At 49.6% G+C, this 16,151-nt stretch overlaps 1 protein-coding gene across 1 annotated transcript in view; it reads right to left on the bottom strand.

Annotated features, from left to right (window-relative positions):
• Positions 1–16,151, bottom strand: part of PRODH (proline dehydrogenase 1) — a 30,487-nt gene that overhangs the window by 2,152 nt on the left and 12,184 nt on the right. Inside the window, exons 4-13 of the mRNA XM_034438443.3 lie at positions 14,401–14,544; positions 12,844–12,908; positions 11,925–12,041; positions 9,694–9,773; positions 9,159–9,240; positions 6,706–6,798; positions 3,737–3,883; positions 2,500–2,675; positions 2,310–2,408; positions 1,175–1,263 (exon numbers count right to left, since the gene is read on the bottom strand). Of these exons, the coding sequence (XP_034294334.1) occupies positions 1,175–1,263; positions 2,310–2,408; positions 2,500–2,675; positions 3,737–3,883; positions 6,706–6,798; positions 9,159–9,240; positions 9,694–9,773; positions 11,925–12,041; positions 12,844–12,908; positions 14,401–14,544 (1,092 nt within the window). The remainder of the gene's footprint in view (positions 1–1,174; positions 1,264–2,309; positions 2,409–2,499; positions 2,676–3,736; positions 3,884–6,705; positions 6,799–9,158; positions 9,241–9,693; positions 9,774–11,924; positions 12,042–12,843; positions 12,909–14,400; positions 14,545–16,151) is intronic.

Raw genomic sequence — 16,151 nt, 5'->3', positions numbered from 1 at the left:
TGCAAAACTTAACAGTTAACTTGCAGGGCAACTTAACTTGCCCTTTTACATGAAACATCATGTGAAATCCATAGCTTTGCCTCCCTCTATTCGCATTCTGGGAAGACACACAAAGGAATTGTGTGTGTGTGTGTGGGAGGGGATGGTGGCAGCCCCTGGACCACAGTTTCCTCTGTCCCTATTCTGAAATACAGGGAGTCCTCAACTTACAACAGTTCACTTAAGTGACCAAAGTTACAATGGCATTGAAAAAAGTGACTTATGACCATTTTTCACACTTATGACCGTTGCAGCATCCCCATGGCCAGGTGATCAAAATCCGCTTGGCAACTGGCATGTACTTATGATGGCTGCAGTGTCCCGGGGTCACATTTCTGCGACCTTCTGACAAGCAAAGTCAATGGGGAAGCCAGATTCGCTTAATAACCGTGTTGCTAACTGAACAGCTGCAGTGATTCGCTTAACAAATGCGACAAGAAAAGTAAAATGGGACAAAACTCACTTAACTAATTTCTCATTTAGCAAACAAATTCTGGGCTCAATTATGATCATAAGTTGAGGACTACCTGTATAGGGGAGGGTTTACTGTAGAGTCATCCTGTTTGCAACCCCTACCTAATTTTTTGCAGTTCTCCAAGATCAGACACGTGCAACTTGGAGGTGGAAGGAAGGGTCTTGATGAGAAGGGAAGGGAGGGAGGGAGGAAGGAGGGAGGGAAGGAGGGAAGGAAGGGTCTTGATGAGAAGGGAAGGAAGGAAGGGAGGGAGGAAGGGAAGGAAGGGTCTTGATGAGAAGGGAAGGGAGGGAGGGAGGAAGGAAGGAGGGAAAGAAGGAAGGAAGGGTCTTGGTGAGAAAAGAAGGAAAGAAGGGAGAAAAGGAAGGAAGGAAGGATGGAAGGAAGGAAGGGTCTTGGTGAGAAGGGAAGGAAGGGAGGGAGGAAGGGAGGGTTTTGATGAGAAAAGAAGGAAGGAAGGAATGAAGGGAGAGAGGGAGGGAGGAAGGAGGGAAGGAAGGAAGGGTTAACAAAGAAAAGTCCACCCTGATTCAATGCCTGAGCTTCTTGGAATCTGAAGAATGCGGCGTTCCGATCAAAAGCTCAGCCAGTGGCACAACTGAACCCCCCTCCTCCCCACTGCCCAAGAGTCACATCACTCTTATGGAAGCCCCACCTTACCAAGAGGGAAGGTGATTTGGTCACACATGCCCAGGAGCTGCCCAAAGTAGATCTTGTTCTCCGAGGGGTGGATGCTAAGATCTGCCATCCTGAAGAAGAAGAAGAAACTGTTTCAGAAGACAACCCAACGGGTTCCAGATGTGCTCTTCCACCTAATTCTAGAATAGCCTTCCCCAACTCCCCCTCCCCTCTTCCAGGTGTGCAGACACCATCTCACAGAGTGTCCAGAGTCAGAGGGCCATTGCTTGAGAATTCTAGGAGGGGAATTCAGGCTTCCTCAGATGGGAGAACTGCGGACGGGGGCTCTAGAGCAGGGGTCTCCAAACTTGGCAATTTTAAGTCTGGAGGACTTCAACTCCCAGAATTCCCCAGTCAGGGTCTCCAACAGGGAATTCTGGGAGTTGAAGTCCTCCAGGCTTAAAGTTGCCAAGGTTGGAGACCCCTGCTCAAGAGATCCAACAGCAAGAGACAGATGCTGTGGCAGAAGAAATATTTAGATTAAATAAACACAGTAAAAGGAATTGCAAGATACCAGAGGAGACGCGGGAAAGATTCATCCAAAAAGTTTTTGGCCTCCCTTTTTTTGGGCTGTTTTCGGGGCTTTTTTTGGCCTGTTTTTTCAGAAAAAGGCAGAAAAAAGGCCCCAAAATGGGCCACGCAGAGGCCAATAAATGGCTGGCGGGTGGGTGGGGCTTGGGCAAATATTCTGTCCATAAAACACACAGACATTTTCACCCCCTTTGGTGAGACAAAAAAGTGTGTCTTATGGTCCGAAAAATACGGTAATAAGTGTTGAAAAGGGCAAGAGACGATGGATAGATATAGAATATTTTTTTAACATGGTGGTTATTTTAATAAGTGTTAGAAAAAAGAAGTAGAAATTGGGACAATAGTATTATGTATACTGAAATATAATAGAAGATATCATAATTGCTACTACGTACACAAATGTTAGAAGTTGAAAAATTACGATTATGCATATACTTAAATGGTAATATTATTATCAGAACTGTATGCAAAGTATATTGACCCAGATAATATGCTGTTCAAGCACTTATGGATGTTAAAAAAAAAACATAAATAAAATTAGATATATATAAAAAGATAGGTTGGTGGGCCTCACGCTGACCAGTACCTGCCAAGGGTGAACTTGACTGTGTCTTTATTGTGAGAAGCGACCATCACATTGGCCTTCCGGCTGTGTCGGACCTCCTCCAGGATGTAGTCCAGGCACCTGCAGGAAAGGTGGATGAAGGTGTCAGATGACCTCCCAGGTGTCCCTTCCCCTCTTAGAGCCTGGGGGCCCGGGACCACCTTCTCCCCACCTGTGGTACATCTCGCTTGTCTTTTCATAGGTTGGGTTGATGGGGTCCTCGTAGCCCACTTCGGCTGCCCGACTTCGTTCCTGGTCCATGTAGGCGCCTCTCACTAGCTTGGCTCCAAAATGCCACCCTTCGCGGCGCGAGAGCTCCACATCGATGGTCACGTTATCGTAGGCCTCCTGTTTGGAGGGAGAGAAGAGGAGGAGGAGGAAGAGGAAAAAGAGAGGAAGAGGAAGAAGAGGAGGAGGAAAAAGGAGGAGGAGGAAGAAGAGGAGGAGGAGGAAGAGGAGAAGTGCAAGTGGAAGAAGAAGGAGGAGGAAGAAGTAAAAGAGAAGGAGGAGGAAGAGGAGGAGGAAAAAGTGGAAGAGGAGGAGGAAGAGGAGGAAGAAGTGGAAGAGGAGGAGAAGGAGGATGAGGAGGAAGGAGGAGGAAGAGGATGCAGTGGCTGAGAATCTGCTGGGCCAGGAAAGTGCCTTCAAATGTACTTTGAAGGTTTCCAAGGCCAAACAGGATTCTCCTGGCAGTTATAATCCAAAGACCTTGAGATCCTTTGTAAAAATTAACTAAATTTTATATTAGTGGATGAAGGTCCTCTCCACGCTGCTCTATTCCAGCATCATCTACTTAGCCCAATATCTGGTGATGAGGGGTAACCAGGAAAGGCCTTTGAACAGATCATAAAGGATGAGTGATCTTTATATTCTGCAGATCCCAATGAACATTTCAATTTGTTCATTATTGATGTGTTCATTCAACACTTCAAGGAGAGAAGCAACTGAGGACTAAGGAGGAATTTCCTGACAATCAGAACAATTAATCAATGGAACAACTTGCCTCCAGAAGTTGTAAATGCTCCAACACTGGAAGTTTTTAAGAAGAGATTGGACAACCATTTGTCTCAAGTGGTGTAGGGTTTCCTGCCTAAGCAGGGGGTTGGACTAGAAGACCTCCAAGGTCCCTTCCAACTCTAGTTATTCTGTATTCTAAATATGATCTGATTTAGGATTGTTTAGTTAAAAAAAAAACAGTTAGAATTCCTTATAAATAAATTCAATTTTCAATATATCTCGAATCTTTTTTCCTCCAGTATTCCTGTCATCCATTAGTGCCACCTGTCTGCTTCAGCTGTTTTGGCCAGTGTGTGTGTGTGTGTGTGTGGGCAGGTTGGCGACTGTTTTGGGCTCGTAAGTCAGGTTGGACCTGATCAAAACTTGGGTAGGAGACCACCAGGAAATCTCACCTTCAGGTAGCACTGGTACGTGTTGAAGATGGCCGGCCTCTCCTGGTTGAATCGGCGTTGCATCTCCAAGGTGAGGCGGCTGATGGCTGGCTGGAAGTAGGTCTGTTCTGCGTCCACCATCAACCTCACGCCCACCCCGACAGCTTTCTTAAAAGGAAGAGTAAAAAAGGACGACGAACACTTAAATCACCTGAATAGGAGCCAGCCGTGTGCAACAGCGGCCAAAAAACGCAAATACAATCCTTGGTTGTATAAACAGAGCCTTGATAGTACAGGGGTTTAGTGCACCCTGTAATTAACACAGCTGCCTGCAATTTCTGCTGGTTCGAATCTCTCCAAGGCTCAAGGTTGACTCAGCCTTCCATCCTTTCTAAGGTAGGTAAATTGAGGACCCAGTTTGTGGGGGCAATAAGCTGACTTTGTATAAAACATACAAAAGTATGAAGGCTATTGCTTAACGCATTGTAAGCCGCCCTGAGTCTCCGGAGAAGGGCGGCATATAAATCGAATTAAAAAAAAACAAAACAAAAAAAAAACAGAGGCATAGAATCAAAATGACTTGGAGTATTAGTACCGCTTTATAAATCTTTAGTAAGGCCCCATCTGGAATACGGCATCCAGTTTTGGTTACCACATTACAAAAAACGATGTTGAGACTTTGGAAAAAGTGCAGAGAAGAGCAACTGAGATGATTAAAGGCCTGGAGGCTAAAAACATACGAAGCAGGATTTGGGTCTGGCTAATCCAGAGAAGAGAAGGACTTGAGGGGGACGGGACATGATAGCAGTCTTCCAGTATTTGAGTATCTGCCCCAAAGAAGAGGGGGTCAACTATTTTCCAAAGTACCAGAAGGCAAGAGAAGAAACAAACAATGGAAACTAACCAAGCAACCTAGAACTAAGGAGAAGCTTCCTAACAGTGAGGACAATTAACCAGTGGAACAGAAGTTGCCTTCAGAAGTTGCGGGAGCTTCATCACTGGAGGTTTTTAAGAAAATACTGGACGGCCACATGTCTGAAATGCTATAGGGCAGGGGTGTCAAACTCTATTTCATTGAGGGCTGCATCACGGTTCTGTTTGACCTCGGGGGGGGGGGGCAGGGTGAGTGTGGCCAGGGTGGGCATGGCCAGCATGACATCACTCATGTCAGTGGGTGCCTGTGGTGGTCTTGAGTGCTCTGCCAGTGAAAATGGGCTCCCGAGGACCGTTTTCGGCTGGGACGGCCTCCTGCAACCCTCTGCCAGCGAAAAAGTAGCGCAGGAGGGCTGCGTGTGGCTCTCACAAGCTCTGTTTTTGCTGGCAGAGGCACTGCAGGCCGGTCCTTCACTATTTCCAGGGCGGCCCTGCGGGCCAGAACTAAGCACCCCGCAGGCCAGATCCAGACCCCGGGCCTTGAGTTTGACACCCCTAGTATAGGGTCTCCTGCTTGAGCAGGGGGCTGGACTAGAAGACCTCCAAGGTCCCGTCCTTCCAACTGTAGCCTGATTAACAAGTGTGCCCATTGAATGCGCTACCTAAAAACCAATACTTTGACAAAGCACTTAATACCAATCAAGATTGGCCCATTCTTTGAATGCTCTTGGGAACTCTTGGGAAACAGGGGATTTCTTTTCCTCGTTTTGCTCTGGGGTTTCTCCCCCAGTTTGCTCCGTGAGCCACCCTCCAAGTGGCTTGCAGCCTTTGCTGCTGGCTTCTGTGGGACCGAAGCAAAACCACTGGGCCGCTTGCATTGAAGGCAAAAGCAGCAATCAACCTGATCCAGCAGGGACAAGAGGGAGGAGGGGGAGGGGAGGGGGAGCTGCAAAAGCAGAGGAAGGCCCCCCATTCCCCTCCAGGTTGCTCCCAGAAGTTGCTCCGGGGAGAACCACAACCTTGGTTCCAAGCCGGGGATTTGCCTCCCCTCTGCGACCCTGTAAGACAGGGGTGTCATTGATTTCATTGAGGGCCACATTAGGGTTGTGTTTGACCTTGGGGGGGGCTGGGGGGTGTGTGGCCAGCTCGATGTCACTTGTGTCGGGGGCACTTGTGGCCCGGGCGGGAGTGGGGGGTTCCTTCCATCCGTCCTCCTGAGCTCGGTAAAATTAGGACCCAGATTGTTGGGGCCAAGAGGTTGATTCTGGAAATCGCTTAGAAAGGGCTTTCAAGCACCATGAAGCAGTATATAAGTCTAAGGGCCTTTTCTTTCTTTCTTTCTTTCTTTCTTTCTTTCTTTCTTTCTTTCTTTCTTTCTTTCTTTCTTTCTTTCTTTCTTTTTCTTTCTTTCTCTCTCTCTCTCTTTCTCTTTCTTTCTTTCTTTCTTTCTCCCTTCCTCCCTCCTTCCCTTCCTTCCTTCCGCTTAGAATGCAGTATTGCAGGCTAACTGCCTGCTGCCAGGAGTTTTGATCCTCACTGGCTCAATGTTGTTTCAGCCTTCCATCCTTCCGAGGTCGGTAAAATGAGGACCCCGATTGTTGGGGCAATAGGCTGACTCTGTAAACCACTTAGAGAGGGCTGTAAAAGCATTGTGAAGCCTTCCTTCCTTCCTTCCTTCCTTCCTTCCTTCCTTCCTTCCTTCCTTCCTTCCTTCCTTCTTCCCTCCCCCCTCCCTCCCTCTTCTTCTTTTTCCTTCCCTCTTCATTCTCCTTTCTTCTTCCTTCCCCTCTTTCCTTCCTTGCTCTCTTCCCATCTTCCCATCTTTGTCTTTCTCCTTTCCTGTCCCCCTGGGCCCTGTTTTCACTGGCAGAGGGCTGCAGGAGGCCATCACAGCTGAAAACAGAGCCCAGGAGGGCCATTTTCACGGGTAGAGGCACTGTGGGCCAGTCCTTCACCGTTTTCAGGGCGGCCCCCGCGGGCCAGATCCAAGCACCCCATGGCCAGATTCGGCCCATGGGCCTCGAGTTTGACACCCCTGCTGTAAGAAGATGCTTTGAGCAGCTTGCCTGCTGTTGCTCCATCAATCCCCAAAGCAGAAATGGGGGTGGGGGTCTCACCTTGGCCAGGACGTCCATGCGCTGCAACATGCGCTTCATCTGCCTCTCCTCTTCCTGGGTGAAGCGAGAGAGGAGCGGCTCAAGCTGGCCTGTCTGAGAGGGTTGAGAGATGAGATTAGAAAGTATTTCCAGACATAAAAATGGAGCTTGAGGACATTCTTCACTGGAATAGTTCTGGGTTTTTGGTGAAGGGAATTGCTGGGGAATATTAATAAACCCACTAGCCCATGTGCATGTGAGCGAGTGGGACAGCACACCCTCTGCATGCAAACATCCGAACTGCTTTGATGGGTCCACCTGATTTGCTCAAATCTAGTCTCCAGGTCTAATTTTTGCACAGCTATAACGAAAACCAAGCTCGGCCTTAAAGAGCCTGCCGTGGCCTTGAAGCCCAGAGATCAGGGGTGGGATTGAGCCAGTTCTGACTGGTTCAGGCGAACTGGATATTAATTTTAATCTGGTTCGGCGAACCGGTTGTTCCAAGGACTGGCTGACCACGCCCACCCCACCACGTCCCTCCCAGGAATCTCCACGCGGCCTGTTTTGGATGCCAGGTAAGTGCAGGGCACACGCAGAGGCTCTGGGAGGGCGAAAAACGGGCCTACTGGAAGTCTGGAAATGAGCCCATTTCCGGCCTCTGGAGGACCTCCGATGCCCAGGGAGGCCGTTTTTGCCCTCCTGTAGGCTACAGGAAAGCCTCTGGAGCCTGGGGAGGGTGAAAACCGGGCCTACTGGAAATACCGGATGTGGGCCCATTTCTGGACTCCAGAGGGCACACGAAGCGAACTGGTTGTTACAACCGGTGAATCCCACCACTGCCAGAGATGGATGGTGGGCTGGCTCCCCAGGAGACCCTGTTCTCCCTGCCCTACCCCAATGGCCAACACACGTTGCATCTGTCCAAGCCACTGAGAGATCAGCAAATGTGGCTCGTCTCCCAATAAAATAGGCTTGTCGTTGTAACGGTGGCTCTGAATGGGGGTGGTGGTAGTGGGTGGTGGTGGAGAGGAGGAGGGAGAAGGGAGGAAGGAGCCACAGATGCTCCCAACTGCCAGTCAAAGACCTTCCTGGTCCTTTATCTTTTCTGTCCATTATTTTCTTCCAGCAGAAGGTGAAGGAGCCATTCCTGACATATTTAAAAGCTGGCCCAAGGATGCCTTTTCTGCAGCCGGTTCAGAACACAGGAAGTGAAGGCTCCACCCTGCTCCTTGCTCAGCTGCAGAGGGGAGATTACACGCGTGCCACGAGTGGCTTGATACGAGATGGGCAGCGTTATCAATTTAGTGAATAAAATTTAAAAATAAACAAACCACCACTCCTACTGCATGCTGCGAACGTGCCTCACAGACCTTGTGAAGTGAATGGACGTTCCTATGCAGATGTTTGCAGCCCTGACATTTACTGGGGGCAGTGGGGGGGGAGGGGGAACAACTCACTGAGGACTAGCAACTTTAGACAAACAACTGAAGGCAGGGGAAAAAAAAAACCGTGCAGCCTTTCTATATTTGGGGGGGAGGGGGGATTTTAAAACTGCAGCTCCCTAAAGCCAGCGTTTCTCAACCGTGGCAACTTCAAAAGGCTATGCTGGCTGGAGAATTCTGGGAATTGAAGTCCAGACACCTTAAAGTTGCCACTGTCCTAAACCAAGAAATGCGTGGTCCAAATGTCGATCCAGAAGTCTCCTAAAAGTGCTACATTCCCCCACCTCTCCATCACAGCCAAGAACTTCCTCGCTGTTGTGGCCCACCAGCGGCCTGTGCAGATAGTAGCTGATTCCGACAGCGAGGAGGCTGGTGTGGTGCTGTGCCAGCAGCCTGTGCAGCTGGCACTCGAGTCGGACAATGAGGAGGCTGGAGAAGATGTGGTGCCAGAGGTGGGGATTCAGCCAGGGCCTTCAGAACCTCCAGAAGCTTCCATAAGTGAAGAGGAAGAAGAGGAGGAGCCTCTTCTCGATGCACGGGCGCGCAGAGCTGCCAAAAGGCAGGAGTGGCTCTTCAGGAGGAGGTCTCCTCGAGAGTAAGGCTTGGGGCTAATTGGCCACTCCCTTAGCCTATTTAAGGAATGATGACGACTGAGGCAATTTGCAGAAAACAACTTCGTTCATATTCTTTCACGTATTGACTCCAGCAACGTCTGATCGGCTCTTGCTTCTCTCTTATCATTTTTCCTGCAAATTGCTTCTGGGCATTCTGCCAACCACAGTAAGCTTACGGTTATCTGAAAGACTGTACCTCAGAATTGAGTTATTATTTCTTGGACTCTTGTCGGCTGTTAATGAAGTTAAATTAACAGCCCTTGTTCAGAAAAGACTGATTTAAACTGTACTTGTATTTGAACAACTACTAAGAAAGCTCATTAGTAGTCCTTAACTAAGGTTTGTACGGACTGTGTGTGTGCTGCGTTCTTTGTGGTCTGTAGCTGGGGCAGAACACTCGCAGGTCTGGTGTGTTTACCTTCAGGTTTGGAACAAGCAGGAGTTTGGAAATCTCCATCCGGCCATCGATCAAACTATTCCAGTCCAGCAAGTCCACCGTTCTGAGAAAAAGATATTGATGACAAGCTCTGTTGAGTGGAGGGGGTGGAGAACAGCAGCCCACCCATCCCAATTTTTATCTGGAGGAACTGGGGCTGGCTAGATGTGTCAGAGAATTTAGGAACCAATGCTGATTTTTGCAGCTCCCATAATCTCTCCTGCCTCCCATCTCTGCTTCCTGCAACACCATCCAGCATCCTTTCATAAAAACGCTCAGCTTCACATGTTAATTGCCCAAATGTCCATTTCTACAGGAAAAGGAAAGTATCTAAAGAGTATTTGTCTCATGGAATAAGAAGAGAAAGTAAGAACATCCTGGGAACTGCATTAACCAGCAACAGAATCATAGAATAACAGGGCTGGATGGGACTTTGGAGGTCTTCTAATCCACCGTCATGCCCAGGCAGGAGACCTTATTCCACCTAGGACAAATGGTTATCCGGAGCTGCACTTACCCCGTCAGGCCCAATTTCTCGCCCGTGAACCACTGGTGGCTCTCGGCTTTGGTGGCAATCCCCAGGTTGGCCAACGCCTCCTGCCAGAACCAAAAAGAGCCCCTTCAGTCCTACAGGTCCCGGTCTTATTCTGTTTTTTGTTTGTTTGTTTGTTTCAAGTTTTTTTTATTTTGTTTTATATATATGTATCAATGCGTGAACAGTGTGGCACCTGGATGTCATACCTTCTAATACAAATAAAACTAGTAGAATTAATCATAGTTATTACTTTCCACCAACTTATATATTTCTAATAATAACACACATTTATACCGTGTTTCCCCGAAAATAAGACCTGGTCTTATATTAATTTTTGCTCCAAAAGAAGCATTAGGGCTTATTTTCTGCTTAGGTCTTATTTTTGGGGAAAATACAGTACTAAATGCATCCATCTGGCTGACAATCTTAACTAGGGCTTATTTTGGGGGGTAGGGCTTGTAATTACAAGCATCCTGAAAAATCATTTTCCAGTTCTGTTCTTATTTTTGGGGAAACAGGGTATTAAGTTGTAGACTGTCATTATTCAATTATTCCATGTTTTCTCTTGTTATTGCTCAGGTCTTATTCTTGAAGTGGGTCTTGTGCCAAGCACGAATCAGGTTAGGGATGGAAACAGGCCAGCATTCATGCCTTGTTCAGATCTCATCAACGGAAACATCTGAATGCTGGAATGAACCGTTCTGACTTCATCAGAATTGGTTCCATTGTTTTAGTGGACAGTTCAGACTGGTTTTTTGGCCTGGGAATGGAGCTTTCTGACCACCAGTGAACCCTGTAGAGCAAGGGTGTCAAACTCAATTTCATTGAAGGTCCCATCAGGGTTGTGTTTGACCTCGGAGGGCCAGGATGGGTGTGGCCAGCTCGACGTCACTCGTGTTGGGGGCTCCTATGGTGGTCAAGTGCTAAGGCAGGACTTCCCTCAGACCCTTCCTCACATTATAATCTCCTTCCTTCCTTCTTTCCTTCCTTCCTTCCTCCTTCTCCTTTCTTCCCCTCTTTCCTTATTTTTTCTTCCTTGCCCTTTTCCCATCTTCCCATCTTTTTCTTTTTCTTTCCTCTTTCTCCTTTCTTGTCCCTTCTTGGATGCTCAAATGCAAAAGGGGAAACATTTCTCCTCTTCTTTTATATTTAGTTTCTTTTGATAGCCCGCTGCCAGCGAAAACAAGAGCTTGGGGGAAGCCACACACGGCCCCTCTGGGCCCCGTTTTCAGCCACGACGGCCTCTTGCAGCCCTCTGCCAGCAAAAATGGAGCTCGGGGGCAACACGCGCCCCCCCGGGCCCTGTTTTTGGCCACCACGGCCTCCTGAAGCCCTCTGACAGTGAAAATGGAGCTTGGGGGGCTGCGTGTGGCTCTCTGGGCCTCCTTTTCCCTGGCAGAGGCACCACAGGCCAGTCCTTTGCTGTTTCCAGGACAGCCCCGCAGGCCAGATCTAGGCACTCCGCGTGTGCCAAATCCCACGCAGGCCTTGAGTTTGACACCCCTGTGGTAAGAGCCACATCAAGGTCAGAAATTCGGATCTTGGTGTATTTTGTACCATCTCCATTTATGGACATGGGCATCTTCCCAGCTCTCACCCACCAGCCAACAGAGTCCAAGCTGTTTGGTTAGGAGCTGTGGGAAATAAAGCTCAAAAAAAGGGGGAGCGTCAGATAGTGAGTGAAAAGAAGGGGGGTGAACGGAGCAGCCCGGGGCCTTAGAGCCGCAAAATCTTCCCCTCCTGGTAGCCCAGCAGAAGAAAAGAGACAAAATAGGAGAGGAAAAGGGGATGGAAAACGTTTGCAGGTTAACAATCTCTACGTTTCAAGACTTCAGTTTCCGGGGAAGAGCTTAGGGCAGTGGTCCTCAACCTTTGTGGCTTGGTGGCCTGGCTGGGGCGGGGAACTGGGCCGCACAAGTGGCAGGCTGACGCATACACGCATGTGCAAGCAGCAACTTGTGCAAGTTGAACTGTGTGCGCACTGGCCTGCCACTCACATGGCCTGGTTCTGAATAGGCTATGCTGCAGTTGTGGTCTGTGGGTTGTGGATCCTTGGCTTAAGGCAGGAAAAGCCCCTCTACAGCCAAGTCAAAAGGAGATAACTCCAGTTTTGCTTCCAGCATCTGTTTCCCAACAGGTGTTTCCTCTCAATGCAGAAATTGGGACTCCTTTAGCCAACTCCGTTTTGCTAACCCCGCCCATCAGAAACTCACCTGCAGCTTCTCTACCTCCAGCTTGGTTTCCAGAGCTGCCAAGCCCACCTTGCCCTGTTCGGCAGCCAGTTGGTGGAAGAAGCTTCTCCATTTCACCAGAACCTCCGAGAACTGCAGCTGGAGGCAAGCAGAGACCGAGTGAACAGCCCTGTTTTGAGTTCAAACTCTCGCACCACATCCCTGAGAGGCCTGGTCAGTCCAGGGAACGTCCCCTGCATTGACCAGGAACCTCGAAGGAGCCTTGGTGGTTCAGGCTTCTTGAATAAGTGTTTAGCTGTCAATGAGGAAAGGCAAACTATTGCCCTGGAGTAGCAAAGAAATTTTTAAAAAATCATCCTCATTTAACGACCCCATAATCCCTTGCGGGATGGAATCAGGGCGACTGAATGGAGCTGAGCGTTTACTGGCCGGATGCCCTTCCTGACGCCTACACGGTGTTCACAGCAGACAATTTTTACTCATGGTGCCCAGAGAGAGAGAAATACCTGCCGTTACCTAGGACCAAATTTACAACCTCCTGATTGTGAGGCGAGAGCTCCGCCTCTAGGTCACCACACTGCTCACATTAAGGAATAAACGGTGATGGGGCAGCAAGGAGCCCCATAGGGAGCCTGGATAGCTCTGCAGACTAAAAGCTGTAATTTAACACCAGCTGTCTGCAATTAAAGTAAGTTCGAATCTTACCAGGCTCAAGGTTGACTCAGCCTTCCATCCTTTCTAAGGTAGGTAGGTAAACTGAGGACCCAGTTTGTGGGGGCAATAAGCTGACTTTGTATAAATATACAAAAGGATGAAGGCTATTGCTTAACGCCTTGTAAGCCGCCCTGAGTCTCCGGAGAAGGGCGGCATATAAATCAAAAAAAAAAAAAAAGGAGCCAAGAAACCAAACAATACCTATCCCGGCCAGGTGGTCACATACCAAGAACTGTGGCCTCCCCAGCGCTGTGAGTTTGATGGCAGAGAAACCGTCTTCTGAACTTCCTCCTAAAAAAACGACAAGAGTTAGTTCTTGGGGCCTTTCGGGTCCAGAAAAATCATCCGCCAAAGGGGACCTCTGAGTATCTCCTTCCTTGAAGTCCACAAGTCTTCAAGTTGCCAAAGATGGCAGATCTAGAAGGAGATCTAGATCTCCTCTGAGCACATCAGCTTCCACTAGCGGAACTGAACAGCAGCAGGGAAGTTGACAAGAAAACCAGCAAGATGTTTGAGGGCAGCCAAAGTGGAGGAGGCAGCGCCAGCTCTGCTTGGACTCCAACTCCCCTCATCTCTCCCCCTCCCGATTGGCCTGATCCTAGGTCAGAGGGGCTCAACCTTTTCTATACCCTGCACCCCTAGAATGCTTCTGATATATTCTTACAAAAATAATGATATGAATATAATTATGCATATACACCAGGGGTGGGCTTCAAAAAGTTTAGCAAGGGGTTCTCTGCCCGGTTGCTGGGTGGGCGTGGCCATGGTGGGTGTGGCCATGGCAGTGTGGGGGGCGTTTTTGCCCTCCGTGGACTCCGGAGGCTTTCCTTGAGCCTCTGGGGAGGGCGAAAACAGCCTCCCCGGGCTCCGGACTTCCCTAACTTCCGGTAGGCCCGTTTTTTGCCCTCCCTGAGCCTCCACGCCTGCCCTGTAGTTACCTGCATCCAAAATGGGCCGCATGGGGACTCCTGGGAGGGGAGGGTGGGCGGGGCTAGCCAGGAGTAGGATTTGGGGATTCTCTGAACTGCACAGAATCTTAGCTAGAGGTTCTCCTGAACCCCTGCGAACACCCAGCGGCCCACCCCTGATATACACTATAATTATGAAACTTCTAAACTCAAACTTTTGAAACTTTCACACACCCCTGGAATATTGTCTCACACCCCGTTGGCAACCCGTCCTTGTCATTATCTAGGGCAGTGATGGCTAACCTTTTTGGCATCGCGTGCCAAAAGCAGGGGGAGTGCGGGGGGTCGCGTACACACATGCCCACACCCATAATTCAATGCGCCCCACCCCCGCGCCTGCACGCGCGACCCCCCCCGCGCAACCCCGCTTTTGGAACACAATGTCACGGTGGGCCCAGTAGGCCTGTTTTTTTGCCCTCCCCAGGCTCCAGATGCTTTCTTGGAGCCTGGGGAGGGCGGAAACGGCCTTCCCCAGCCCCCCCGGAAGCCCTCCAGAGGCTGTAAACGGCCCGTTTCCTGACTTCCGGTGGGCCTGGAAGGCCAGAAAATTCGCTGGCTGGCACACACATGTGCGCTGGAGCTGAGCTAGGGCAATGCTCGCGTGCCCACAGATATGGCTCTGCGTGCCACCTGTGGCACGCGTGCCATAGGTTCACCATCATGGATCTAGGGCCACACGTTTGCTCATCCCAGCTTGGAAGGCAGGTTCTACAGGGGAGCTCCTGCATCCTTTTGCTCTTCCCATGGGAGGAAGCACCTTCGATTTGGGGGAGGCTGACCTGCCTCCCCCCCCCGAAGGCTGCTCAGCTGCTCACCTGAGGCCTCAATGCATTTCAGGAACGTCTCCATGTGCCGGTCGCATTTGGCTTCATCGGCATAGAAGTAGGTTCGGGCACCAGTGACGCCATCCCGCCGGTCCCCAAACTTGTGATGGACGCTGTAGCGTTTCTCTCTTTGCTCTGGAAAGGACAGCCAGCAGGGAGGGAGACCCCTTAGAAGCCCCCCAGAAGCTCCAGCCACTTTGGACCCCCAAGCCACGCCAAGCCCTCCTCCCCCGCCTCAAAGCAATTTTATGAAATGCTCAGCTGAGAAACCTGGGTGACAATCCTTGTTAGTTATAATGGTTTAACTTGGTTGCCTTTGTGTGTGTGTGGGTCTCCCACATGGGCTAAATCTGCTTACACTCCTGAGGTGGAGCAAAATCAGCCAGGTGTCAGACCTGGAAACCATCTTTTACAGTTGGGCCTTCAGGCCTGCCACATTTTTCTACTGTGGGAAAATGGGAGAGGGGATTGTATAGAGACATGGGTGATATGTAGTCAAAATAACATTCTTTTCTCAGAGAGTCAAGGCCACGGTGCCATGAGGGGACTGATTGGTATCTTCAGCTTTGGATGGTGCCTGATTGGACCATGTGATGGACATGTGGCAGAAACTTGGACTTTCCCTTGGGTGGGGAAAACCTGGAAGCTTTCAGATTCGGGTTTTCCCAGATGTGCCAATATAACATCTCTAATAAAATGGAACTTTGAGGAAATTAAAACCTCGAAGTCTTCTTTTGTTGATGGTGTTTCTTGGAACCCTGACACCAGGCCAAAAGGTGACCAAGCCTGGATGAGAGGCATCCATTTTGGGCCCCCCAGAGCCCCTTGCAAGGAACCAGGGCCAGGAACCTCTTAGCCCTTCGGGCCAGTTTTTCTCTGAGCACATTTGGGGAGCTAAGGAACAAAGAGAGCAGCTATTTACTGGTTCAGAATTCCTACCTCCCCCCTGGAAAAGAGCTGGGGCCCCACCACTTTGGGTATGTGCACACCCCTTGACGTGCCATGAAAAGACCCCAAAGGGCCTCTAACTCTACAGCTTCTTCCGGAGCTCCCTGGGGGCTCTCCGGTCAGCAGCCCTTGGTCAAAATGTCTATGGAGATTCTCAGTCATCCAGTCATGGTTGTCCCAAAGAGGCTTTGTTTTTCAAGAGGCAACTGGACTTTCTGGTTTTTTCTTTGAAGACTTCTTCTCATCCAAGAAGCTTCTTCAGCTCTGACTGGATGGCAGGGAATGGAAGGATTTATACTCCTTGCAGACAGCTGGTTATTTGCATCTGTTGTGACCCCGACTCCCGAGCCTGTCCTAACAGAGGAAGAGGACTCAGAAGATGATGGGGAGGAACTGACAAGGCCTCCCTCTCCAGGACCCTCCTCTCTGGCAATGCCTCAGGTTCCATCTGAAGACCAAGAGGAACAGCCTGGGATATGCTAGGAGGAAAGCATATCGGAACAACAGATAGGGAGCGAGGATGATGAATCCTGGCTTGATCTCAGGCAGCGTCGGAGGGAGAAGCATGCGCAGCAACGAAAGAGGCATGGGAGGGCCAGAGATTGAGCTGAGTCACTGAGCCACACCCCACAAGGAATAAAAGTGGGTGTGATTGCTCTTCAGGCTTTGTGACGGTCGAAGTTAAAAACCTGAGAGTCACATCGCCTTACCTGAAATCTGGCTTGTCCATATTTGGATTGGACTCTTGCTTCGTGGATTACTTTTTTGCTACTGAACCGGACTGAGAATAAACT

The sequence above is a fragment of the Pantherophis guttatus genome, chromosome 17, assembly GCF_059756535.1.
Source record: "Pantherophis guttatus breed Tessera chromosome 17, ASM5975653v1, whole genome shotgun sequence".
NCBI classification, from domain to species: Eukaryota; Metazoa; Chordata; class Lepidosauria; order Squamata; family Colubridae; genus Pantherophis; species Pantherophis guttatus.
The sequence above is the reverse complement of the archived record's forward strand: the minus strand, read 5'-3'. Positions and strand labels throughout refer to the sequence as shown.